Source organism: Muntiacus reevesi, chromosome 1 (genome assembly GCF_963930625.1).
Source record: "Muntiacus reevesi chromosome 1, mMunRee1.1, whole genome shotgun sequence".
Classification (NCBI taxonomy): Eukaryota; Metazoa; Chordata; class Mammalia; order Artiodactyla; family Cervidae; genus Muntiacus; species Muntiacus reevesi.
The window spans coordinates 124,828,200-124,855,296 of NC_089249.1; the positions used below are offsets into that span (position 1 = coordinate 124,828,200).

The 27,097-nt window shown below is 41.0% G+C and overlaps 1 protein-coding gene across 1 annotated transcript; it reads right to left on the minus strand.

The window, feature by feature from the left end:
* Positions 1–531: 531 nt before the first annotated feature.
* Positions 532–5,747, minus strand: LOC136149807 (uncharacterized). The gene is given in 2 exon segments (XM_065910391.1): positions 532–753; positions 1,502–5,747. Coding segments are annotated over 2 exon segments (4,308 nt in total). The 5' UTR covers positions 5,695–5,747; the 3' UTR covers positions 532–638.
* Positions 5,748–27,097: the final 21,350 nt, after the last annotated feature.

Here is a 27,097-nt window from a genome sequence, read left to right on the forward strand (position 1 = left end):
GTAACGTTTTGATCAGATTGGGACCTAAACTATGTACCTGCACTGGCTCAATAACCTGTTTAATGATCAAAAGCTCGCCTGGGTAGGGGCCGGGCCAATTTACATGAAGCTGAAAACCCCAAGTCAGTCCTGAGGTCCAGCGGTTTTCTTTTTTCGCCCGTTCCTGGTTAAATTGTACTCGTACCTGAGGGCCATGGTGTCTACGGTCCTTGAAGGTGAAGCTAACTAGATCTCTGTTTCCGACATCCCACCTCTGGGGTCCATCACAAGAGGTCACACAACTCCAGCTCCTGCAATAATAGCTTTCTATGCCACCACAGGTTTTCCAGTTATTTCTTACATAGCCCGGGCAAGCCCAGAACCCCAACCTATGGTTTTTTATCCCATCCCTATAATACTTATCATAGAGACCGTCCTGCTTTGCGAAGAGGCTTGAGAGGTCGAAGTTCAGGTCCGGCCACCAGGTGTTCGGAGGGTGGATTCCTGATGTCTCATTGAGCAGCTCATGAGTTTGCCCGTCGCTGAGTTTCCAGGTGATCTTAGCAGGTTGATGGGGGTTATGACTGGTCGCTCCTGGGTCGATGAGAGCTGCCATCAGCAGGAGAATTAGGAGGCCTCCCGGCGGGCGAGTTTCAGTTTCAAAGGATTTGACGGGTGAGGACTCGCCTTCCATTCTGCTCGTGCTTTTTCCTGTTCTTCCGGCGTGGCTTGCCGCACGTGATTGCAGTGAACCCAGGGTCCAATTCCGTCGACCTTGACAGCAGTAGGAGTGGTAAGGAGAACAACATAAGGGCCTTTCCATCTAGGTTCTAATACTCTAGATTGGTGTCGTTTTACCCAAACCCAATCACCTGGGCCAATATTATGTGAGGGAAGAGCCCTCCTGTTTTGGCCCTCGTGTATCTCTCGAATCAATTTCCAAACATGGTTATGCACCTTACTTAATGCCATCAGAGTTTGCTGGAATTGTCCCAAAGTAGGGGGTGGCAGGCATTTTCCTTCGAAAATAGGATACACAGGAGGGGGTCTCCCATATAAAATCTCAAAAGGAGTAAGATTCAGCTTATAAGGGGTGTTACGCGCCCGAAAGAGTGCAAAGGGAAGGAGGGTCACCCAGTCCCCGCCAGTCTCTATTGCCAACTTTGTCAAAGTTTCTTTTAGGGTCCGATTCATTCTCTCAACCTGTCCTGAGCTCTGGGGATTATATTCGCAATGTAACTTCCATTTCGTCCCCAGAGCTTGGGCCAGCCCTTGTACAATCTGGCTCACAAAGGCAGGTACGTTATCAGAGCCCATAGTCACCGGCAGCCCATACCTAGGCACTATCTCCTCTAAGATCTTCTTAGCAACCACTATTGCTGTCTCTCCCTTAGTGGGGAAAGCTTCTACCCACCCCGAGAAGGTATCTACCAGAACCAACAGATAGCGATACCCGTACTTGCCTGGCCTTACCTCAGTGAAATCTATCTCCCAGTGTTGCCCTGGCTCCTCCCCCCGGTACCTCATTCCCGAGTGCTGCTTCTTCTCTGCCCTCATCAGCTGGCACGCTTCGCAGGCTTGAATTATCTCTCGTACAGCTGCATTTTGTCGAGGGAACCTCAGGCAGGCCGTCTGGAGAAGTGTTAGGGTCTTTTTTTCTCCCAAGTGGGTAGTTGTGTGCAGGTGTTCACACAGGTGACGACCCAGGGTGGCAGGCAATATCAGGTTGTTGTTTTGGTCCCGGTACCATCCATCTTGGTCATCCTTCTGGAGGGTGGCATCCTTGTTGATCCAAGCGAGATCAGGGAGGGAATAGTCGGGGACTGGCGGCAGAGTCCCCATACCAGGAGGTGGAAGTCCCACAGCTAATATGGGGGCGGCGTAGTCCCGGCTAGCCGCTTCTCGAGCGGCCGCATCAGCGGCACGATTGCCCCGCGCCTTAAGGTCTTCTCCTTTCTGGTGACCGGGGACATGTACTATTGCTACTGCCCGGGGCAGTTGGACAGCCTCCAGGAGCCTGCGAATCTCGGGCAGATTTTTGACCTCTTTTCCCTCAGCTGTCCGAAATCCCCTTTCTTGGTATATGGGACCTTGAATATGGGCAGTGCTGAAAGCATATCGGCTGTCAGTATAAATGGTGACTCTCTTCCCTTTGGCTTGCTCTAGAGCCTGTATTAGGGCAATCAATTCTGCTTTTTGCGCAGAAGTGTTTGGGGGAAGTGTCTCAGCCCATATCGTCTGCCCTGAATCATCAACTATGGCGGCTCCCGCCTTCCTTTGCCCATCTTTTACATAGCTGCTCCCATCGGTGAACCATACTAGCTCACTGTTGCTTAAGGGAACATCAGTTAAGTCTTTTCGTGCCGCCAGGGCCTCAGCCAGTATCTCATTGCAGTCATGGAGAGGGCGGTCCTTCTCTGGGTTAGGTAGGAGCGTGGCCGGATTTAGGAAGCAAGGGGTCTGAAAACGCACCCGTGGGGCATCGAGCAGCAAGGCCTGGTAGTGTGTCAAGCGGGCATTGGAGATCCACTTACCCGGCGGCTGCTTTAAAACCCCTTCGATGGCGTGGGGGGTGTACACCGAGAGTTGCTGTCCATACGTCAACTTGTCGGCGTCGCGGACGAGGAGGGCTGTAGCTGCAATGATGCGAAGGCAAGGGGGCCACCCAGCGGCCACCGGGTCTAATCGCTTCGAAAGGTATGCTACCGGCCGCTTCCATGGTCCCCATTGTTGCGTCAAGACCCCCTTTCCTATTCCTTGCTTCTCATCTACAAACAGCTGGAATGGCTTATTTGGGTTAGGCAGGGCAAGGGCTGGGGCTTCTAGTAGGGCCTGTCTAAGCGTCTGGAAAGCCTTTTTCATTGGCTCAGTCCAAGTCCAGTTTGGGGTCTCTTTACTTCCCTCATACAAGGGCCGGGCCTTCTCAGTAAACCCCATAATCCACAGTCTGCAATATCCAACAGTCCCCAGAAACTCTCTCACCTGGCGAGGGGTTTTGGGCTCTGGTATCTGCAATATTGTTTCTTTCATGGCCTGAGTTAGCCACCTTTGTCCCTGCCGGATCTTATACCCCAAATAGGTGACCTCTTGCCGGGCTATTTGTGCCTTCTTTGCGCTAGCACGATACCCCAAGATGCCTAGGGTCTGTAAGAGGTCCCCGGTGGCACGGCTGCATGCCTCCTCTGTGGTTCCAGCCAACATGAGGTCATCTACATATTGTAGCAGAATGACCTCTGGGTGGCAAGCCCGATATTCGCAGAGGTCCTCACTCAGAGCCTCATTAAACAAGGTAGGGGAATTCTTGAACCCCTGTGGGAGACGGGTCCAAGTTAATTGTACTACCGGTTGGCCCTCCCCCTCAGTCCACTCAAAGGCAAATATCTCCTGGCTCTGGGCCGCCAGGGGTAGGCTGAAAAAGGCATCCTTCAAGTCCAACACAGTATACCAAGTGTACTCAGGCAGTAAACTGCTCAGGAGGGTATATGGGTTAGGGACAGTGGGGTGTATGTCACTCACCCGCTTGTTGACTTCTCGCAGGTCTTGGACAGGTCTGTAATCTGTCCCCCCTGGCTTCTTCACCGGCAGTAAGGGGGTGTTCCAAGGGGATTGGCATCGCCTGAGAATTCCGGCATCCATGAGACGTCGAATGTGGGGAGTGATCCCCCGCCGAGCTTCCTGGCTCATGGGGTACTGTTTCACCCTCACAGGAACTGCCTCTGCCTTTAGCTCGATGACGACCGGATGTCTCTGTTTGGCTAGTCCCATCCCTGCCGTTTCTGCCCAGGCCAATGGGTATTTATGGACCCACGGTTGTACATCTAGTGCTATGGTCTCTGAGGGCTTAGGCACAAAAAGTCTGTATTCATCTCTTAAGGCTAGGGACAAGACATGTATCGGTTGTCCAAGTCCATCCGTGACTGACATTCCCCCAGGGTCAAAATGGATCTGAGCATTAACTTTAGTCAACAAGTCCCGTCCAAGTAGAGGGGCTGGGCATTCTGGTATCACCAAAAACGAATGGGACACCTGGTGGGTCCCCAGATTTACTTTCCGTTCTGTGGTCCAACAATATCTTTTTGTCCCCGTGGCTCCTTGCACTAAGCTGGTTTTTTTAGACATTGGTCCCAGTTTTTTATTTAAAACAGAGTGTTGGGCGCCAGTATCTACCATGAAGCCAACGGGTTTCCCCTCCACATATATGGTTACCCAGGACTCGGGGAGGGGCACCGAGTCTTGACTCCCCTAGTCACTGTCTTCCCCCGCATATAGAACTCGAGTTCCAGGGGAAATTTTCTCTCTCTGGGTCATTCCTCTCTTTGAGTCCCTCTTAGGGCACTCGTTTTTCCAGTGCCCCTGTTCTTTGCAGTAGGCGCACTGATCCTTCTTTAGGGCCTGCCTTTTTGGTTTTTCTTTTTCTCCCATCCGGGGGTCTCGAGGTTCCCTCAATTCTGTTCCGGCCTTTATCCCAGCAAAAAGGATCTGGGCTAGCTCCCTCTGGTTCTTCCGGTTTTCCCTCGCCCTATGTTCCCTATCTTCTTTCCTGATCTTCTCAGCTAATTCCCTTTCCTCCCGTCGAATTCGTTCTTCCCTTTCTTCTGGGGTCTCCCTATTATTAAATACCTTTTCAGCTACTTTCAGTAAATCCTGTATTGTCTGTTCTCCCAATCCCTCTACCTTTTGTAATTTCTTCCTAATATCTGGGGCTGCCTGATTTACAAACGCTAACAGAACTGCAGCGCGTGACTCCTCAGCCTGGGGGTCCATAGGTGTATATTGCCTGAAAGCTTCCATCAGCCTCTCTAGGAAGGCTGCTGGGCTCTCAGTGGGCTCTTGCCTTACTAGATTTACCTTTGCCAGATTCGTCGGCTTTCTTGCTGCAGCCCGCAGGCCAGCCATTAGAGTCTGGCGGTACACTCGGAGATGCTCCCTACCCTCCACCCGCTCAAAATCCCAGTTAGGCCGCAACAGAGGAAACCCCTCGTCCACGAGATGAGGCTGGGCGGTTGGTCTCCCGTCGGCCCCCGGGACCCGTTTCCGTGCCTCTGCCAGGATTCGCTCCCGTTCTTCCGTGGTGAAGAGCACCTGCAACAGCTGTTGACAATCGTCCCAGGTGGGGTTATGAGTGAACAAAATGGAATCTAAGAGGTCAATGAGGCCTTGGGGTTTCTCTGAGAAAGGAGGGTTCTGGGTTCTCCAATTGTACAGGTCACTCGTGGAAAAGGGCCAGTACTGATAGGTTCGCTCTCCGTCCGGGTTAGCTGGTCCCACTCGGACGGGGAGCGCCTGAACAGTGGATGAAGGTAACTCTGGGTCCCCAGGGTCTTGTCCACCTCTATCTCCCCTAGTTCTCCCCCGGGTCCCCAGTGCCGGTCCCCCCTCATGGTCAGTTCCCGTTGGCCCTTTTAAACCTCTCGGTTCACCCGTGGGAGCTTCTCTCCTCGGAGGGGGTTGCGAGGAGGGCACATATGGCGGAGGCCTTATCTCCGTTTCTAGATCTATCAGGTTTGGATAAGATGATTCCTGAAGGACTGGTTTTGGGTCTTCTTTCTTTTTGGTTTCCTCCGGGGGGATCTCCATCACCAGGACCTGTGAATTGGAGGAACTAGGAAGTGTATAAACAAAAGGTTTTAACCATTTAGGTGGATTTTCCACTAAATCCTGCCAGACCATGACATAGGGGACCTGATTCGGATGGCCCCAGGGATCAGGAGCCATAATCTTCTCCTTCACAGCCTGTATGATGGACGGTTGAAAGGTGCCTTCCGGAGGCCATCCTACCCAAAAGGCGGGCCACTCTGCAGAACAAAAAGTTATTAATTTACTTTTCTTGACTAGTAAAGACAAGTTATGGGCCCTGGCCCTGACATCCGAAAAATGGTCAGTCATGAGAGAAAGTGGGGTAGATTCTCTCTGACCCATGGTTAAAATAAATGGTAAGGAGAGAGAGAAAGAGAAAATAAATGGTAATGGAAAGAGAGAAAGTCACTGAGAACGACCACCAAAAATCCTACCGGGAGTGGTGGCGGCCAAGAGGTTGGGCTTATGGTATGCTTTTGGAACTGTTTATGTGCCTACGTCGTTGCACGGAAGTTTTCTTGCTGGGGGCGGGCACCCTAGGGGTTTCTAGCCCGTTCCGTGACCCCCTTATCCTCTCACGGGAGTCTTCAAGTGGCAGGCGCCCTAATGGCCTTTAAGTGCCTGACCCGTGCCCACAAGAAGAATTTTAGGCCACGTCCTCAGTTAGGGATGTTAAAGGAGAGTTTCACCCGGTCGGGCTCTAGTTACTGAGGCTCACTTATTGTAGGGCCTTCAGAGTCCGCCAGAGTGTAGCCCTGGCCAGGATTCATCAATTGCCCCACAACCGTTCGCCTGTTCACTGAAACTCCCGAAAAGAAAAGGAGTGGAGGGGAGATCGGAGAAGAAGAGAAGGAGAATAAGTCAGAAGAGAAAAGAACGATGCCCCAGAAGAGAACGAGAATAGAGACAATGCCGGCACACACAAAAACACGGAGAGCCGAAGACAAACACACGGACAAACAAACGTCGGCCGACGACACAGCGCTGGATTTTCGGGCCCCCTGAATTTTACCTTACCGAATGGCGTCCGCTGTTCACCAGACTCGGGGTCGGGAGAGGAACTTTCTTCCGCGCGGAGTCGGCTGCCTCCCAGCGCGTCCGCTGGCCTTGGCCTTACGCCGGCTGGTCCCCCCCCTTTCTAGAAAGCCTTCCCTGCAGAGTCGGCTGCCTCCCAGCGCGTCCGCTGGCCTTGGCCTTACGCCGGCTAGTCCCCCGTTACAGAAAGCCTTCCTTCTGTGCCAGATACGCACCCTCCTGCTCCCCAACAGGGCCCTGAATTTACTGTGGTCTTTCCTGAGCACCGGTGTTATTATTTATCCTTCCCCCTTTGTCCTGGAAGCGTTCTCTTCTCCCGGTCAAGGGATCCCGGACGAGCCCCCAAATGTTATGCCCGATGTCCGAATCCCCGAGCGGGAAGAGAGAAGGCTTCCAAGGCAATGCAACTCGCAAAAAAAGGGAAGTTTATTACTGACTCGAGCCAGGGCCTTCTGCCTCCGCCATCACAGTGGTGCAGGGTCAGAAAAGCCCTGAGCCCAAGCTGTTACAGAAATTTATAAGACATGCATAATCAATTAGTAGCTGGCTTAAGCGGATTGGTTACATGTTTACAAAGCAATTCTATTGGTACAGACTTTCGCGGGCTTTTTCAAACCTGGGCTTTCGCGGGCTTTCTCAGACCTGGGCTTTCGCGGGCTTTTCAGCTTTCCCCTTTGTCTCTTACTGGGCGCATATTGATTGGCTGGCTTCAGGTTACCTGATGGGGGTGGGGAATCTTACCATTTCGGGGAAAGCTAAAACTTAGGTCCAGGCTGCCTGTCATGGAATTAACCCTGGCAGCCTCACAACTTCTGTTATTACCTAAAGTGTATCTATGACAATGAAGTGTTTACTGTTGAAAACACCCTAAATTGCCCTTACTAGGAGGACTAGGGGAGGAAATAAGTGACCTATAATCCCTCAGAGAAATAAGAGGATAAGGCTTATGGCTGTTGCACCAAGCCCCACCTTGAGGGCACAGGCTTGGATTTCTTTACATCATGACATCTCTTTCCATCCATGATGGACAAACCATCAATGAGTTAAGATTACAACCCCTTAATTCTACCCAGCACTGGTTATGCTGGAGACCTTGGGGATACCCAACTCCAGTACGGGGGTCCCAGGAGGTTGACCTGCCTCAACCTGCCTAGGGATCTCATCCTTGAAAGGTTGTCACACCTCAACCTACTTGGGAATCCACCAGTCCAGGGATCCCAGAAGGTCAACATGCCTCCACCTGTCCAGGGACCCAATTCTCCTGAGGCCAACCTGCCTCAACCTGCCCAGGGACTTGGTCTCCAGGAGGCTGTCACATCTCAGCCTGCCTGGGGATCTGTACCCTGATGCAGGGATGCCCGGCTCTCAGGTTGCAACAGTACTGGGTAGGATAAGCTTCAGAAAGACTCACCCCTAAGGAAGCCCACCCATGAAAAGAGAAGAGAAGTCCCCCAGTTCAATTTTGGCTTCTTTTTTTATATGCTTTTTTCTCCTCCCACTGAGCCTGTCCTATGTAAATTGGGCTAGCCAGGAGGGCTGTTTGTTTTGCCTGATTTTTTCACTCCAGTCCTTGGACCTTCCTTTGTTCTATTTTTTTCTGGCTTTTCCCTTCTTTGTCTTTTAACTACTACCATTCTGGACTCCTTTTTGTTATTCTAACGGCCTAATAGCTCAGCAAAAAGTAATCAGCTCTGTCTGAGTCAAGTCTCAGCAATAACTCAGGAGCCCAATGAGAACTGATTGCCTTTCTGAAAAGTCTAAAAGAGGCCCTCCAAAAGTTTACCAATCTGGACTTGGACTTTTAAAAGGGACAGGTGATTTTAAAGAATAAAAATCTGAGAGAATTGTCAGAAAATCCTCTGACCAATCCTGAGGAAATCTGGTACACTGATGGAAGGAGCTTTGTCTTGGATGGGAAAAGAAGTGTTGAATATATAGTAGTCTCCAATTTTGAGACCATAGAGGCTAAACCTTTGCCACCAGGTACTTGAGCCCAGTTGACTGAGCTTGTAGCCCTGACTCAAGCTCTAGATCTAGAAAAAAGAAAAAGAGTAGCCATTTACACTGACTCCAAGTATGCTGTTCTGGTGCTACATGCACATGCAGCTATTTGGAAATAAAGAAGCCACTTGACCACCCAAGTGTCCCCAATCAAATATGGTGATCCAATCCTTAGGTTCTTGGAGGCAGTCCATCTGTCTGCTGAGATTTCAGTTTCCCATTGTAAAGGACACCAAAAAGAGAGCACAGAAGTGACCTGAAGGAATCAAGCAGCCAACCAGGCAGCTAAGAGAGCAGCTTTACAGAGCAATAACCTAATAAGGGGTGCTATCTTAGTTCCACAGACTAATTTGCCAGTAACTCCCTCATATAATAAAGGTGAGACTCTTAAAGCTAAGAGTGAGGGCTTTCAAGAAGATTATATGGGGTGGTTCAAAAAGGAGGGGCTCCTTTTTCTCTTTGAGAACCTCCAATGGAAGTTGGTTAACTCCTTACATACCACCACTCATTTAGGGGATAAGGCCCTCCAAAGATTGCTAAATAGGTCCTTCAGAGGAAGAAGCCTCCAAACGACTATAAGGCAAGTTGTCTCCTCTTGTCCCACTTGCCAATTAAACAACCCCCAAGGAGCTTGAAGAGCCCAGCTGGCCTGGGTCATCCAATGGCATGGGACCTACCCAGGAGAAGACAGGCAGATGGACTTCATGCAGATGCCAGTTTCTCAAGGGTATAAATATCTACTAGTCATAAATACATTCACAGGATGGATTGAAGTATTTTCCACCGGGACTGAGAAGGGTGAGGAGGTGGTAAAAAGAAGAGAAAAAAAAAAAAAAAACCTGTTCCATGAAATCAATCTGAGATTTGGTCTGCCCAGGTAATTACAAAGTGACAATGGGGCATCATTTACTTCTAAGGTCACCCAAGGGGTCTCTAAAGCATTGGACATTATTTATTATCTGCATTGTGCCTGAAGGCCTCAGTCTTCAGGAATAGTAGAAAGAGCCAACTAATTCTTAAAATCAGTGATAAAAAAGGTAACTCAGGAGAACTCCCTGGGATGAAAGTAGGCTTTACCAATAGCTCTCCTCTGCACCAATATTGCCCCTAAGGAACAGGCTTGTGTTAGTCCTTATGAGATGCTATATGGGAGACCTTTTGTTTATGTCAATGACTTCTTCCTAGATCCAGAGACTCAGACTCTCCGGTCTTGTACCATGGCCATTGGGCAATTCCAACAACATATATGCTTATTGGGTGTCAACCAGGACCCAAAAGATTCTAAAAAACCACCACTATATGGTCCAGGGACTTGAGTCCTAATTAAAGTCTGGAAAGATGGGTTCCCAAAGGCTCAACTCCAGCCCACATGGAAGGGCCTCTACCCTGGAATGCTTTCTACCTCCAAAGCAGTCAAGGTACCAGGACACGACTCCTGGATTCACTACTCACAAGTCAAGCCATGGAAGATACCAGAAGAGGACATTCAATATACCTATGAGCCCCTGGGAGAGCTCAGATACCTATTCAGAACTACAAATGAGTGCCATTCTAATGAACACCCTCTAAATCAAGTTTGTGGGGGTAAGATTTCTCAGGACAACTCTAAAGAGCCAACACAGCTTGACAGGATTTGTACTCCAAAATACACAGGAGATAGATCTCCTGATCCCTGAACTAGGAGGGACTTGAGCCATCTTGAATGAGACGTCTTGAATGAAAAATATCCAGATCCTACAGGACCTCAAAGAATGAGCTGGAGAGTTCTTGGGGTGGTTACAATCTCTCTTTGGGGATCATTCTCCTGGTGAAGGGGAATTTGGAGTTGGCTAATGCACCTACTAATCCTTGTTATCACATATTGATGCTGCTTATGATTGCTCCATGTATTATCAATTGTCTTGTCTCTGCTCAGGTCAACAAGCTACAAAATGCAGTGCCAGTTCAAGAAGGATATATAAAACTACAGTCAACTATGGAAAATATCATTCACCCTTAGATGGAAACCACCATAAGTATTCTGAGGCTTCACTAGCAAGAGGAGGAGGTTCAATGCCCCTCACCATCCCAGTTTGTGACCCCATGGACTGCAGCACTCCAGGCTTCCCTGTCCATCACTAACTCTTGGATCTAGCTCAAACTTATGTCCATCAAGTCGGTGATGCCATCCAATCATCACATCCTCTGTCTCCCCCTTCTCCTCCTGCCTTCAATCTACCCCAGCATCAGGGTCTTTTCCAATGAGTCAGTTTTTCGCATCAGGTGGCCAAAATATTGGAGTTTCATCTTCAGCATCAGTCCTTTCAAAGAATATTCAGGACTGATTTCCTTCAGGATTGACTGGTTGGATCTCCTTGCAGTCCAAGGGACTCTCAAGAGTTTTCTCCAACACCACAGTTCAAAAGCATCAATTCTTTGACCCTCAGCTTTCTTTATAGCCCAGCTCACATCTATACATGACTACTGGAGAAACTATATCCTTGACTAGATGGATCTTTGTCAACAAAGTAATGTCTCTGCTTTTTAATATACTGTCTATATTTGTTATAGCTTTTCTTCCAAGTAGCAAGAGTCTTTTGATTTAATGGCTCCAGTCATGATCTGCAATGATCTTGGAGCTCAAGAAAATAATGTCTGTCACTTTTACCATTATTTCCCCGTCTATTTCTTGAGATTACTATCTATCTTTTGGAGCTCCTGGATCTCCAGGCATGCCCATCTACTCTGGAAACAGGAGGTTAGGTCTAGTGTGGATACCAATACTCCTTTGAACATTTAAATATCACTGGTCTAGGAGAATAATTTTGTCTTTTAGATTCATGGGTCCTTCCTTATAGAAGCTAAGATAGTGGTTTTAATTTCTCTCCAGGATAGAAGACAGCTGGCTTTGGTTTAGCAGGCAGAGGGTTTGTTTGTTTGTTTTTCTATAACTTCATCTAATCTGTTTGTGTCTGTGCCTTTCATAAGAAGAAATAGCAAAATTCATGCCAATTTGCTTTTTACACCTTTTACAACAGCATTTATCATAAAGGAAGTAAAGACACAAGTTGACAAAGGTGAATGAAGATCTGCAGTGTCTATTAAAAAAAATGATAGAAAAAAAGCTTGTGAGCTTCAGTTGCTTTTCCTTCTACTCAATCTTTTCAGCAGAAATTAATACTCTTTTCTCTCCTATTTCTAGAAAAGTGCCAGATTAGAGGTTTGTTTTTCAATTTCAGCAACACTGGAGACCAAGGCTTACATAATATGACTCACTGGGTCTACTGAAAAAAAAAAACAAAAACAAAAAAAACACTCTATGACCATAAGGGCTTCCTCCAAAGATTTACTTGGGATTAATGAGTTTTTCTGCTACTTTAACCTAAATTGTTGAGCACAACAAGATACCACACACACTTTTCTGGAAAAACAATACTACTTTTCTTACTGCCTTCTTCCTGCAAATTGATGACACATTTATGGGTAAAGTAGCCTCTGATAACTGTATCATTTATCCCACCAGAGGAAAATGGCATGAACAAAGTCAGACTTTGTGTGTAAGGCAGAGAACCTCTGAGCAGAAAACAAATGTCTTCTCAGAAGATATTTTTGTCCTTTGCTTTCTGAAGTAATTTACAAATTTTAGTTCAACTATATTATCCCTATTTAGATGGCTTTATTTCCATTTCTGATTTTTCAATGATTTTGAACTAACCAAAGTAAGGAAAAAGTTAAAAGAAAAGTGAATTGTATTTGCTTGTAGACGAACTAGTATGCAGATAGTAAATAACAGCCTAGTTTATCTGAATATAAAACAGGGTTAAATCAACCAACTTGGTAAAACAGAATTTTAAGTGGAACATTCTTCAAGTGATATACTAATATTGCTACAACAAGAATGACTATATATTTTTTTAAATGAATATCATCATATTCTCGTATTTGTATGTCTTTGTAGTATTTTGATCAAGTACTTGTTGAACATTTAAAACAGTTGCTTTAATATGAATGTTGAGAATTTGATAGGATTTTTGGCAGTTTTTTAAAGATTATTTTACACTTTTTCAGAAATAATTAAACATTGAATATAACTATATAACCAAAAAGACAACTTCTACTAAACCAGTAGCTAGAAGCAAGAAAAATGGCACAATTTGCCAGTAAAATTTTTTGATGTAAAAAAGAAACAGTCAAGGAGCATAAACTAAACATGATTACATTTTCTGGAAGATAAAGATTTTTAGGTATTTTACATTACTTTTAATATTACATTAGAGGAAATATATACTCTCACAAAAGATCCGAGAAAGTCAGCTTGTGTACCGGCTGGAAATGTAAATGCTTTATATCATTTTTATTATAATCATATCTATGGTGCCATTTCCCCTGACTATTAATTCTTATTTTAATGACAAATACTTTGCTTTCAAGAAAGGGAAAATGATTCAAAGTTAAGATTATAGACTTTAAATGTAGACCAGCTAAGAAGCCTATCCAAGTTGTAGCTTGAATCTTAGTTTCATCTAGACAGCAAAACAGCAGTCCAGTACTTAAGGGCATGGGCCTTTGCTTTGACATATACCTTTTATTTAATTGATAAATCTGATCAGGCTAGTTAGTAGTTCTCTACTTAGGTTCCTCATCTGTAAATAGGAGGAATTAAAATATCTACTTCATAGGATTGCTGTGATAGTAAAATACACAATATTTGCATATGTATAGTGTTTAGAACAATGTCATGTTTTAAGTACTTACATGTTAGCAAATATTACTATCTACAAATGATATGCTAAAGTTCTCTCAGAGCTATGAGGTAATTAAATGAGATGATATGCATGTAGAACTTTATGTAGACTCTAAAGTGATGCAAATATTAATTTATAATTAAGTAACTCTCAATAGGGACCCTCTATCTCTATTGTACTCCTGTATTATGTGGGCTATAGCAAATTTTCTGATCTATGGGTCTCCTCTTTAGATCTCTTGTAGTTACTTCAAGCAAATACATAAAATCAATTTGTAGAAAGTAAATGGTCATATAAACATAAATTATTTTAATAGCCTACACCAGAAGTCTGTTACACTTTTTTTAATTCATGCTACTGTGCTGTGTTAATGATGGAACAGATATTGTCACCATTTTTAGGACAGAAAGCTGAAACATCAGAAAGTTATTCAACCACTTTGAAGCATAGCTGGAAGTTAAGGCAATTTTGTGAAATTCAAGGTCAAGAGATGGCACTTTTAGATAGGAAAGTTTTGTTGATATTACATTTCAAGCAACAGGGCCAACTGAAGTTTCTTCCCAGCAGCACAGTGTTTCAGTTAGGGAGCTGAAGGTAAGTGGTGACAGCTGATGTAAAAATAATTTCTAAGATTGCCAAGGTGTTGCTAAAAGCTTTCACTGACACCTGATTTGTCTAATGGATCTTTCATGATTATTTACCTCCTGGCATGGATAATATTCGAGTAAGATTCCAGTAAAAATAAGATCTGTGTTCAGTAGCCAACCTGCTCTGAATAGTGCATCATTATTTTATCTCTTTTCTCTTTCTGAATTTAAAGTGTTCACATCTCTTTACAAACCTTCCCTGCCTACTCACAAGCTTTTTATAGTAGGCACAAATACTTTTTAGGGAATGCAGCAGATATAAGTAAATATATACATGAATAAGGTTATTCACTCTCTAATTTCTCCCCTGTCATTCTATTATATTGGTTAAGAAGAATGGTCTTATATATGCTATTGGACATAATGTTACAGAATAGTTCAGGCTATTTCCATATTAGAATCAACTGTTCTATTGAACATAGTTTCTTTCTTTCTTTTCTTTTCTTTTCTTTTGTTTACTAAGCAGGCACACTGTGATTACTTGACAAAACCATAAATTAATTATTACAGAGAATCAATTAAATTCCAGTCTGTAATTAAAAGTAACTTTAAAAAAAGTCAGTCATTGTGAGTTTATTTTGACTTTAATGCAAGAACTTGATTTAATGATGTAAATAGCTTTGCTTACTATTGCAAAAGAATTTAAAAAATTGAAACAAAATTTTTGTAATGCAGTCTGCTATTTTTTTGAAAGTTTTTAATTTCTAAAAGGGAAATTCCAAACTTGCATATGATGTTTATTCATCAACTCACGTATATTTATTGTTGAGTAAGATTGTGAAAGTCCCTGGAAAAAACGGAGAGAAAAAAAAATTTTGAAGGAGATTTAATTGAGTTTTTTCTTCTACAAGTGTTCATAACATAATCTTCTGCACTTGGCTTCAGATTAGAGATAAATTAGGCAGCCTTGGGTTTTAGCTTCAAGTCTTAAGGTCTTAGATGTCAAAATTAAGTCTAAATTTAGAGGCAGACCAAATTAGTGGCATCTGCCTGAAGGAGAATGCTTTTAAAGACAATGATAGAATGTTAGATTTACCAGAGTTTTATACTTAATTTCTTGTGGTGTATTTTAGACGTGCATATGATCTTCAGTAAAGAAGCACAGTCATGTAGTAATCCATAGATAATTAATCTTGTTACTTTTCCTAGGCTCTAATATATGAGAAGACTGCATAAAGACACCCTGGGAATGTACTGTTAAAGTAAGATACAGAGCTGCTTTTGATGTTCCCCCGCCCTTGTGTATGTGGAGGGCAGATTATGACAATGTGTGATTGTACTTTGGTCTACTTGTTCTGCCATAAGTTAGTTAAAAAAGGATAGAGAAGCCAGCAATCTACTGTCCTTGACAGTTTCCTAGACGGCACTGGGATTTCTATTATTGAAATTGGGTAGGATAGTTTAATAAAGGGTACAGTTATAAGTTATGGGGCTTCTACGTGAAATTGTTGAATATTGAGAAATGTACTTAATGTTGTTTTAGAGCCCAGTTTTATACTCAGAGAAACTAAATGTAAAATACCTAAATCACAAGTTGCCAAGAACAAGGGGTTTCCCAGGTGGCGCTAATGTAGAGAGCCTGCCTGACAATGCAGGAAATACAAGAGATGTGGTTCCATTCTTGGGTCAGGAAGATTCCCTGGAGGAGGGCATGGCAACCCACCCCAGTATTTTGCCTGGAGAATCCGATGGACAGAGGAGCTTGGCGGGCTATAGCCCATAGGGTCTCAAGGAGTTGGACATGACTGAAGCGACTTAGTATGCATCAATGACAATTTTTCCTTATATTAATATCTAATGTTTTTATTTTGGGTTTAATTACACTTGAGAATAGTAATTACTATTACATACTCACAATTACTTTAAAAAACAGCCTCTTGAGATATAATTTTTGTACATTACAGTTTATCCAATTAAAGGATACAGTGCAATTGTTTTGTTTGTTTTTGTACTTGTTGTTTTTAAAATTTTGATAGTATATTGTTAGAGTTGAGCAACCATCAATAAAATCTAGTTCTGAGATATTTTCTGACACAAAGTGTAGCCACTATCCATTTTCCCTCAGTTCCCAGCACTTGGCAAATACTGATCAACTTTCTGTTTCTATAGATTTCTAACAATTTATAAAAATGGAAAGACATAGTATGCAATCCTTTCAAGACTGGCTTTTTCTGACTGAGCATGATATCTTAAAGATTCCACCATTTTGTAGTATTCATTATAACTTCATTCCTTTTATTGCGAAATAATATTTCATTATGTAGATATACCTATACATTTTGTTTATACAGTCATTAGTAGATGGACATTTGAGTTGTTTCTAGTTATTGGCTATTGCTAATAGGGCTTATGTGACTATTTATGTACCGGATTTTATGTGGATTTCTGTTTTCACTGCTCATTGGTGTATACATAGGAGTAGAATTGCTTTGTCTTATGCAACTTTTGGGAAGTTACCCTGTAGAACAGATAGGCTACCCATTCCAGTATTCTTGGGCTTCTCTGGTGGTTCAGATCGTAAAGAATCTGTCTGCAATGCAGGAGACCTGGGTTTGATCAGTGGGTTGGAAAGATCCCCTGGAGGAGGGCATGACAACCTACCCCAGTATTCTTTCCTGGAGAATCTTCATGGCCAGAGAAGCCTGGCGGGCTACAGTTGAAGGGGTCACAAAGCATCAGGAATGACTGAGCAACTAAGCATAGTACACTTGGCAACTTTATGATGGACATTTTGAGGAATGGCCCAGCTAAAGCAGCTGCACTGTTTTGTATGCCCCTCAGCAACTTATGTGGAGAAGGAAATGGCAACCCACTCCAGTGCTCTTGCCTGGAGACCCCATGGGCAGAGGAGCCTGGCAGGCTACAGTCCATGAGGTCACAGAGAGTCAGACACGACTGAAGCGACTTAGCACAGTAGCAACATATGAGTGTCAATACCTCTATATCTTTGCCAAAATTTCTTATTTTCTGTTCTTTTGGTTACAGCAATTCTAGTATATATGAAGTGGTGTCTCATTGTGGTTTTGATTGCTTTTCCCTGAAGACTAATAATGTTGAGCACTTTTCATGTGCTTATTGATAATTTGTATATCTTTGGGGCAGTATCTGTTAAAATACTTTTTTCCATTTTTTAGTTACTTGTCTTTTTATTATTGAGTTATGTGTTCTTTGTATATTCCAGATAAAAGTCATTTATTAGATGTGTGATTGGTAAATATTTTATTCTATGCAGTAAATTGTCTTTTCATTTTCTTGATGGTATCATTAATAGATTATAAGGTTTTGCCATTCCCTTATTCCTTAGGCATGCTTCCACTGAAATCCTTTTCTTCAGTAATGCTTTTGAAGGAATCAATCTATGATATTTGCCACTGCTGCTGTTAAGTCACTTCAGTCGTGTCCGACTCTGTGTGACCCCATAGATGGCAGCCCACCAGATTCCTCTGTCCCTGGGATTCTCCAGGCAAGAATACTGGAGCGGGTTGCCATTTCCTTCTTCAATGCATGAAGGTGAAAAGTGAAAGTGAAATCGTTCAGTCGCGTCCGACTTTTCCCAACCCCATGGACAGCAACCTACCAGGCTTCTTCGTCCATGGGATTCTCCAGGGAAGAGTACTGGAGTGGGTTGCCATTTCCTTCCCCTCTATGATATTTACCATTTAAAAATTTGATAGGTAATCTCATGAGGCTTATTAAAAATGATGATGAAAATAGTATTCTATTAGAATTTCAGTATCTTCCTTTATTTTAATTCAGTTGCAGCATTTTGCTTCATTCAATTTGTTAAACTCTGAATTACAACTCTATTTATTTATGCCAAATGAGAGTAAAATCTATGTTATATTTGTTACCCATATTTATAACCTACAAGAAAATTTCATACTTCACCTGTAACCTATAAGGCTTGTCTTCTTGTAAGAAAAAGTTTTTGTTTGGAAAGAAGATATATAGCCTTGACCATTCAGACTAGGAGGAGATGAAGGGTCTCTCATTTTCAGGAAAAAAACAAAAGAAAATGGTGAAGCAACACATGAAAACCTTTGACTTCTCTCACATTGTTATTATTTCACATGAAAGCAAAAACAAAAACATAGTCACTAAAAGTGCCTCTATCACAGCATAATATCTTGCACACAGCAAACCATAGTTAAACTTTTGCTTCAGAAATCTTGAAAAAATTTCAAAGAAGCCAGGTAAATTGAATGAGGAAAAGGAATCTGAGCAATGTGATACTTAGAGGAAAAAATAATTGTGGAATATGAAATAAATCAGCAATTTTTTTTTAATCGAAAGCTTACTCTGTTAAAGAAAGGTGAAGAAGCTAAATCTTAGGGCAGAAACAAAGGCTCTCAGATAAAAGGTGAGAAATCAAAGGTTATTTTACATTTTTAACTGAAATTTTCCTTTCAAAACTAGAAGAGATCCCAAAGTACATAGTAAACATAAAATATTTGATGAACTCTCTTGGTTTTTATCCCCAACACACTTTTAAAAAAAGAAGAAGAAGTGACAGAGTTGTCTTAAACTCAAGCCAAGGGGAATTGAACAGATATTAAAAATAAGACCTGAGATGGTTTTGAATAACTGAAGGACTGTTTAAGAAACTCACAAGACCTCATGAAATTATCAAAAGACATTCATAGATAAGTGATTGAATAATACAACAATTTTGCTTTTGTAATGTGTTATAATCTGTGAGTGACCCTCTCTAAAGTCACTGTAGAAGTGGTGGCTGCTGAACGCAGTAAGAAGACACGCAGCAACTCCCAAGAAATTGTAAAACTATGGGGTGTGGGAAAATTATTTTATTAAATATCAAGACAGGAAAAGCCAAGAGCCCCAAGCAAACAAGAAGTGAAAAGCTAGTCCATTTGAGATTGTGATTTTTTTCCCTTGATATGTTACAAGCATTTTTATGGAGGGAGTACTTTCTTCCTATAAAGCAGATGTAAAGCAGACTGTTTTTATTATAAGCAGATCAGAACCTACAAATGCTTCTTAATCCACCTTTCACTTTGACTGATAATCCCCAGCCAGTGAAAACTTACATGAAAATAAAGTTAAGAAACACATTTTATTAATTGTCCCCACTAGGTTTAAGAATATTTACTACCCTGAGTTTTGAGTTCTGTAGTAACCTGTAATCACGTGGTGCTTCCCGGTTGTGAATGACAACACCATATTGAATTCAAAAAGAACTGTCAGCAAAGTGTAGATGACCCATTTTGCAACTTTGTCAGGATCTAGATTTAAATGAACTTTTAGGAAAGATAGGAAAGAGGGAAGCAGATGAAACAATTGCAAGATCCTGGTCAATTACACTGTATGGAGAATTAAATGTTTAATGTTAACTAAGAAAAACTGGTGAAGCTTATATAGCCTAAAGAAGAATATTGTTAAAGATTCTCTTCTAGGCAGAATGCCAGACAGCTTGAGCCAGCTTTCCACAGCAATACCTTCAGGTTTTATTTAAATTGAAATAAAAACCTGTCCTCTTAGCTTCAGCTGGCACAATGAACTCACAGTTTCTTAGTCAATTCCAAATTAGTCCTACAATAGCATCTGATGATATATATTTACAAATATATATGCCATAGTGTTTTTACTTAACTTGCCAAAAGTTATTGTTAAAATTCATTATTCAAATATATAGCAAAAATACTAATGATTAGACATACAAAGGAATGAATTAACAAATAAATAAATAACACCAGTAGTTCAGTTACCTTGCCAGAAATTATTCAGTTGGAAATTGAGACATCTGAAAAGAAAATGGATGTGTCATAGAAATTAGATTGATTTAATTTGGGTCATCTGGACTTACTTATTTAGTGATACATATTTTTTAAACGGGTAATATTGAGAGTCCCTTGTACTGCAAGGAGATCCAACCAGTCCATCCTAAAGATCAGTCTTGGGTGTTCATTGGAAGGACCAATGTTGAAGCTGAAACTCCAATACCTTGGCCACCTGATGTGAAGAGCTGACTCATTTGAAAAGATCCTGATGCTGGGAAAGATTGAGGGTGGGAGGAGAAGGGGATGGCAGAGGATGAGATGGTTTGATGGCATTGCCAACTCAATGAACATGAGTTTGGGTAAACTCCGGGAGTTGGTGATGGACAGGGAAGCCTGGCACGCTGCGATTTGTGGGGTCGCAAAGAGTCAGACACGACTGAGTGACTGAACTGAACTGAATGTAATCAGTAATCTTATTTCCAGTTCAGTTCTTAATGTCTTAAAGGATAGGACTCCAGACAGGGACCTTAAACTAGTCAAGTCTATTTGCATTTTGAGAGCACTTCTTTAGTCTCCATTTTGCTTAATGATGGGTCTTAAGATTGAGTTATTGGGCTCCTTTAAATAAATGTTTTCTGTGTTTGCAGATATCATCTATTCATAAAACCTTGTTTTTATTGTTCAGTTGCTAAATTGTGTACCACTCTTTGTGACCCCAAGGACTGTGGCATCCAAGGCTTCCCTATCCTTCACTATCTCCCAGAGTTTGCTCAAACTCAAATCCATTGAGTCACTGATGCCATCCAACTATCTCATCCTCTGTTGCTCCCTTCTCCTCCTGCCCTAAATCTTTCCCAGCATCAGGGCATCAGGGTCTTTTCCAGTGAGTTGGCTCTCTCAATCAGGTGGCCAAAGTATTGGAGCTTCAGCTTCAACATCAGTCCTTCTAGTGAATATTCAGGGTTGATTTCCTTTAGGATTGATTGGTTTGATCTCTTAGATTGTCCCTTGATTGTCCAAGGGATTTTTCTAGAGACTTCTCCAGCACCAATGTTCAGCGCTCAACCTTCTTTATGGTCCAGCTCTCACATCTGTACATGACTACTGGAAATATCATAGCTTTAACTAGATGGGCCTTTGTCTGCAAAGTGATGTCTCTACTTTTTAAAACCTTGTAGTTACACATATCAAACACTTTTATGGTTGCCTTTTCTTTTTTGGACACATTGTTGAAATGTCTCCCCTTTACTTTTTGGAAAGAACTTACTTTGCCTTTGGATCCTGTCAAATATTTTAAAGCATGCTTTGTTTCTTCATGTAGTCTATGCAGACTATCATCTAAGTTCATTTCTAACACAAAACTTTAAATGTTATTTTTATTGATACATAAATATTTTGCCTGTAAATAAAAATCTCAATTTCCTTAAAATCACAACTTTGCTCTCAAAATATTTTACTAATATACTTGCAAAATTATTGACTTCTACTCATATATTTTCAAAATATAATGCAGCGTTTATTCAAAGTATAGAATCAGTTAATTAAAAACACAATGAAATATGTCCACTTGCTAATTAACATCCCTTCCTCTATGGCTGTGTAAAGTTCCAGGGCCCTATGTTCAATGGGAACTGGGTGGAGAATGTGGTTGGCATATTGAGGTCAAGTAGAAGAACTATGACCAACACTGAGACCCACATGATAGCAAATATAAATATTTATGGAGCATTTACCAAGCATAAGATATTCTACTAGGTGTTTGGAGGGATCTCACAGTATTTATGTGTTTTTTCTTTTTCTTTTTTTTTTAATTTATTACCATAATTTCACCTCATCTTGTTAAAGAAGTTCTTCTTTTCTCTCTTCTCATCAGTGATTCTCTTCTGATCCTTGTCTGTTCTTATAACTGTTTTACACTCCTGACCTCCTTGTTCTATAATGTCAGTCTGAATTGATAGCACAATATCACAATCGTGGCGTGGCTGCTCAATACACTTACAAATGATATGATACTGGACAGACCAATTCGTCCTACCTATATGCTTTCTTAAAATTAGGTTGTGGAGGAAAGTTTGATTAATAACATATGTGTGTAAGAATATATATGCACACCACAAGCACTAAAGAAGGGAACAAGATGAGAGCAAGAGAAAAACCCTCCTGTTCTTCCAACTTTCCTGTTCCAGGTGGTTGTCTGCGCCTAATAGGTGTGTTCATTGTTAGTTTGTAGCAGTGTGAATATCCCTGTGTGGGCCAAGTCTCTTCAGTCATGTCTTATCCTTTAAGACACTGTGGACTGTACCCACCAGGTTTGTCTGTCCATGGAATTCTCCAGGCAAGAGTACTGGAGTGGGTTGCCATGCCCTCCTCCAGGGATCTTCCTGATCCAGGGATCAAACCTCTATTTTCTGCAGCTCTTGCATTGCAGGCAGGTTCTGGATAATTCCGTATGTATTTTATACTCTTCCCCCACCACACCTTTGAACTTTGGTAAGAAAGCTGTACTATTTTCTTTCTCCTATGCTCTGTTCTTACTTCCTCCTTTTTTTCAACTGCTTTCTCCAGTTCAACCACTATCATTTAGTACCCCTGCCCCAATGCAGCATGTTCCTTTGGCTAGAGCAAAAAGCAGACACACTTCAGCAATTTGGAACACATGAATGAAATCTTTCAAGCAACACTCCTGCTGTGAAACCACAAACACATGTACATCCCTGGAACTGATCTCACATTTGTTTGTTTTCTATATGAGGCTGTCATCCCACTTCTCACTTGAATAACAATTATTTACTTACATGTATATTTACAATAATAGTAACAAGCCAGTATGGTAGAGATTAGGAAATGTTTTTCAGGTGTTTGGAATGACATTTTATTTTTTAATTTCTTTCTTTACTTTTTAAATTCTTTCCAATGATATATATGGACTGTATATTTTATGTCTCTAAGCCCAAATACTAACACATTGCCTAGCAGAGAATCTAGTAAGATCTCAATAAATATTAAATATTTAATGAATTGATGGAGAGGCCTGGATTAATGTATTATTAACTGCCTTGATAAAACTTAATTTCAGCACAGCCCAACATGCTGGAGTAAATCAAAGCAGGATCATGTTCTGGAAGTCTCTAGCTGACATTAGAAGGAGAAGGAACTAGCTTTGAACTTGATTTCCGTTCACATGCTAAATTTCTTTTAAAAAATCTTTCTGACTTTAATTACTGAGTTTTTAGGAAAAAAATATTTTTTGACTGTTCATATTGGGGGTATCCAGTTAACTTTAAAATTTTTACTAAGTTCTTATTTCTCTTTAACTTTGTATTTTGTATTGGGATATGGCTGGTTAACAGTGTTGTGATACTTTCAGGTGAACTGTCTAGAGACTCAGCCATACTTGTACCTGTGTCCATTCTCATTCAAACTCCCCTCCCATCCAGGCTGCCATACAGCATTGAGTAGACTTCCATGTGTTATACAGTAGATCATTGTCTGTTATTCTTTTTAAGTGTAGCTGTGTGTACGTGTCCTTCCCAAACTCCCTAACTATCCCATCCCTCAAGAAACCTAAATTCATTCTCAAAATGTGTGAGTATGTTTCTTTTTTGTAAGTAAGTTCACTTGTATCATTTCTTTTTAGATTGCACATATAAAAGATATCATCCAAAAATAAGCTCAAAATGGATTAAAGACCTAAATGTGAAACCTAACACTATAAAATTCCAGAAAACATAGGCAGAGCACTCTGACATAAATCACAGCAAAATATTTTTGATCTATCTCCCAGAATATTGGAAATAAAAGCAAAAATAAATGTGATCTACTTAAACTCAAAAGGTTCTGCACAACAAAGGAAACAATAAACAAAATGAAAAGACAACCCACAAACTGGAAAAATATTTGCAAATGATGTGAGCAATAAGGGATTAGCCGCTAAAATTTACAAACAGCTCATGATGCTAAACAGCATCAAAACAAATAAGCCACTCAAAAAATGGGCAGTAAACCTAAATAGACATTTCTCCGAAGAATACACACAGTTGGCCAATAGGCACATGAAGAGATGTTTAACATCACTAATTATGTGAGAAATGCAAATCAAAACCACAATGAGATGTCACCTCAAATGAGCCAGAATGGCTATCATCAAAAAATCCACAAACAATAAATGATGGAGAGGATGCAGAGAAAATGGAACCGTCCTACACTGTCACTGGGTGTGTAAATTGGCAAGGCCACTATGGAGAACACTATGGAGGTTTCTTAAAAAAAAAACTAAAAATAAAGTTACCATATGACACTACAATTCCACTCCTAGGCATATATTTGGAGAAATATGTGATCTGAAGATATATGCACCCCAATGTTCATTGCAGCACTGTCTGCAACAGTCAAGACACAGAAGCAACCTGAATGTCTATATGTCTATAGAGTCTATAGTGATTTTCAAGAAGTTAGATTTTATGGTGCATCTCTTCTTGATTTAACTTAGTTTGACGGCTTGGATCAATAAACTCATGCGTCAAGAGAGGAATGGATGAAGAAGATGTGATACATATAAGTAATAGAATATTACTCAGCCATTAAAAAGAGTGAAATAGTGTCATTTGCAGCAACATGGATGGACCTAGAGAGTGTCATACTAAGTAAATCAGACAGAGAAGGAGGAATAACTAAGTTCTTATTTCAGATGGTTTCATTTTTTTTTTCTCTGTGCTATATAAGAGCATTAGGACTGAGCTAAAAGAAGCTCCATTTCATTGGTGAGATACTGGAGATAGGAAGCAAAGAGGTCCTAGATTTCGTTTTAAGACCAGATTCACAGAAGTTACTGTCTGATTATTTCAAGGTCCAAAGCAGTACCTTTAAAACTTCATTAAAGATGTTACAGCAACTTTTTTCTCGAAATAAATATCTGGTTAATGAAATTTTGCCTTATAACAAAGACCTATAATCACCATAAATTGTTGTACTGAATTTAATAAATTATTTTCTTTTGATAAGACTGAGCTCATCTTAACACATTAATTGCTTAAATCCTGGCTTAATGCTGATGTTGATATGTAATAACATTTGAAATCAGTGTAAATAGCCTCAAGAAATGTATGAATGAATGAAAGAATAGAATGTTATCTTCCCATCTGTTTTCTAACACATGCAATTGAAAATATGTGAGTTTTCATTTTATAGCACAGACCTAACCTATCTTATTTTAAATTCATTGTAGGAGCTTGACTTGCAAGAGAAAAAAAATTCATAGGCAATTTTAAAGTCCTATTGCTCTGGAGATTTATGCAAATTCTTTATGGAAATGTAGGTACAAGTTTCCCTTCATCAATAATGATGCATATTTTTCTGTGAAATATAAGCTGGACCTCACCATCAATATATGAGACTTCTCCACTGTACTCAGTATAGAAAGAATTGGAAAAAAAGAAAAAGAAAAAAAAAAAAAAAAGAAAGAATTGGTGACATTTCACTGAAAAATACTCTCAATTCAAATGACTTTAGGACTTTAAAACAATAGATGTTGATGTACATATAAAATCCTTTAATTTTCTCTAGGAGAGTTAGGGAGAGAGACGAGATGGGTTGCAAGTGTTGGGAATTAAAGCAGGTTTTAATAAACATATAAGTTATTAAGAAATCTTACTCACATTAAGGACCCATGAACAACAGGTATAGCAATGTTTTTTACAATCCTGGTGTCTAAAATGCACAGTGATATTAGTCTATTTTGACTATTCATTTTCTACTATAAATTAAAGCTACAACTTTGAATAACAGGGAGTGTGAGTGATTGAAATAATCAACTGCAAAATGGGAAATAACTTCTGGAAATCTTTTCTCAAGTGATTTTTGAAATAGAATCTATGCAATTGAATTTTTTTCTCCTTCTTGACTTGGTAAGGAAAAGAAAATATAAGCTTTAAAAATTATCATATTAAAGCACATATGGCAACAGACCTCTTTTCACTTACAAAAAATATTTTTGACAGGAGAAGAAAAGGGCTGGAATCTGGGAGGGCAAGTAGACATGTACTTTTTAAGTTCTATTACATTGATTGATTTCATAAAAGTAACAAGCTATTTAAAGATTACACTCTATTCATTTATTTCCTTGTACTCTTCAACAGATGGCACCCAGCAAAAGAGGCACGCCATCAATCATCCCGTGGGTTGCCCAGCACTTTTCCTGTCCCGCTTTTCTCGTGCCTTTCAGCGCCATTTGCCATTGTGGCATCTCTACGTATCTGTTTGCTGAAGCAGTCAGCTGCCATACCTTGGCTTCCTAAGTCAGTTGGCCCAAATTTCAGTCTCTCTCTTAAGAGAAGCTAGTCACAACGCATCATGTCCACATGCTCAAATCAGTATGTGTATGTGTGTAATTTAGAAAAGGGATATGAACAAAGGGTGCATTGGGGCTGAACAATCTCTCCAGTTTTACAAGAGTCCATTCATGAGTCTATAATGATTTTCAAGAAGTTAGACTTTATGGTGCATCTCTTCTTGATGTAACTTAGTTTGATGGCTTGGATCTATAACCTTGTGCATCTCGAAGATTTGGACAATTTGTACCAATTAAGTTCAGAAGTGTCACAAAGTGACCCACCTGACCGTATCTTGTCGGTCAGTTGACAACAAGTTGTTGCTATTTCATAAATTATAGACATGATCAGTTCCCAAAGGGGTCTTTCCAAAGGGCAATGTCAGCCACATATTAGAAGGGTAGAACATTTAAATTTAAAGGAGAGGGGAATTAACTTTCACAAAGTTAATCACACATCCGCACTCTTGATTACTAAAAGGTATTAGTTTGCACTTCGGAACCTCTTCTATCTGAGTGAACAGATGCTACTTCAAAATGTTAGCGCTCCAAAGTTGGAAAACCTCATAACCATAGAATTCTAATCATCTTTTGGTTGGAATAGAGGGCTTGGTCTATTTGAAAATGAGTAAAGGCACATTAGAGACTGGACCATTTGCAGCAGTAAGAACATGCCTTACAAAAACAATTCCTGTTAGCTTGTTTCATCTACTTTAGCCTATTAGACACAATATTCGGTTTTCTTTTCATCCTATCAGCGCTTGTGAGTACTGCTCACTTTTTTTTTTTTTTTTTAACACATTCTACCTTATAATACCACCTTTATATATGTGAAGGTCCATCTATATAATAGGCAGGCTCAGTGAAAAATAGAAATTCAGAACCCATAATCCAACAGTTATTAAAACATTCAAAATGACTGTAACAGAGCAGTAGGCCAAATATAAGGTCCTTCCTACGTGCATACTATCTTTCTCACTTCAGTTTAACATCTCTGTTATAATATTTTTTCTTTAGTTATTTTAAATATTACACATGAATATGCTTTAAAAATTAAAATGTAGAAAAGAA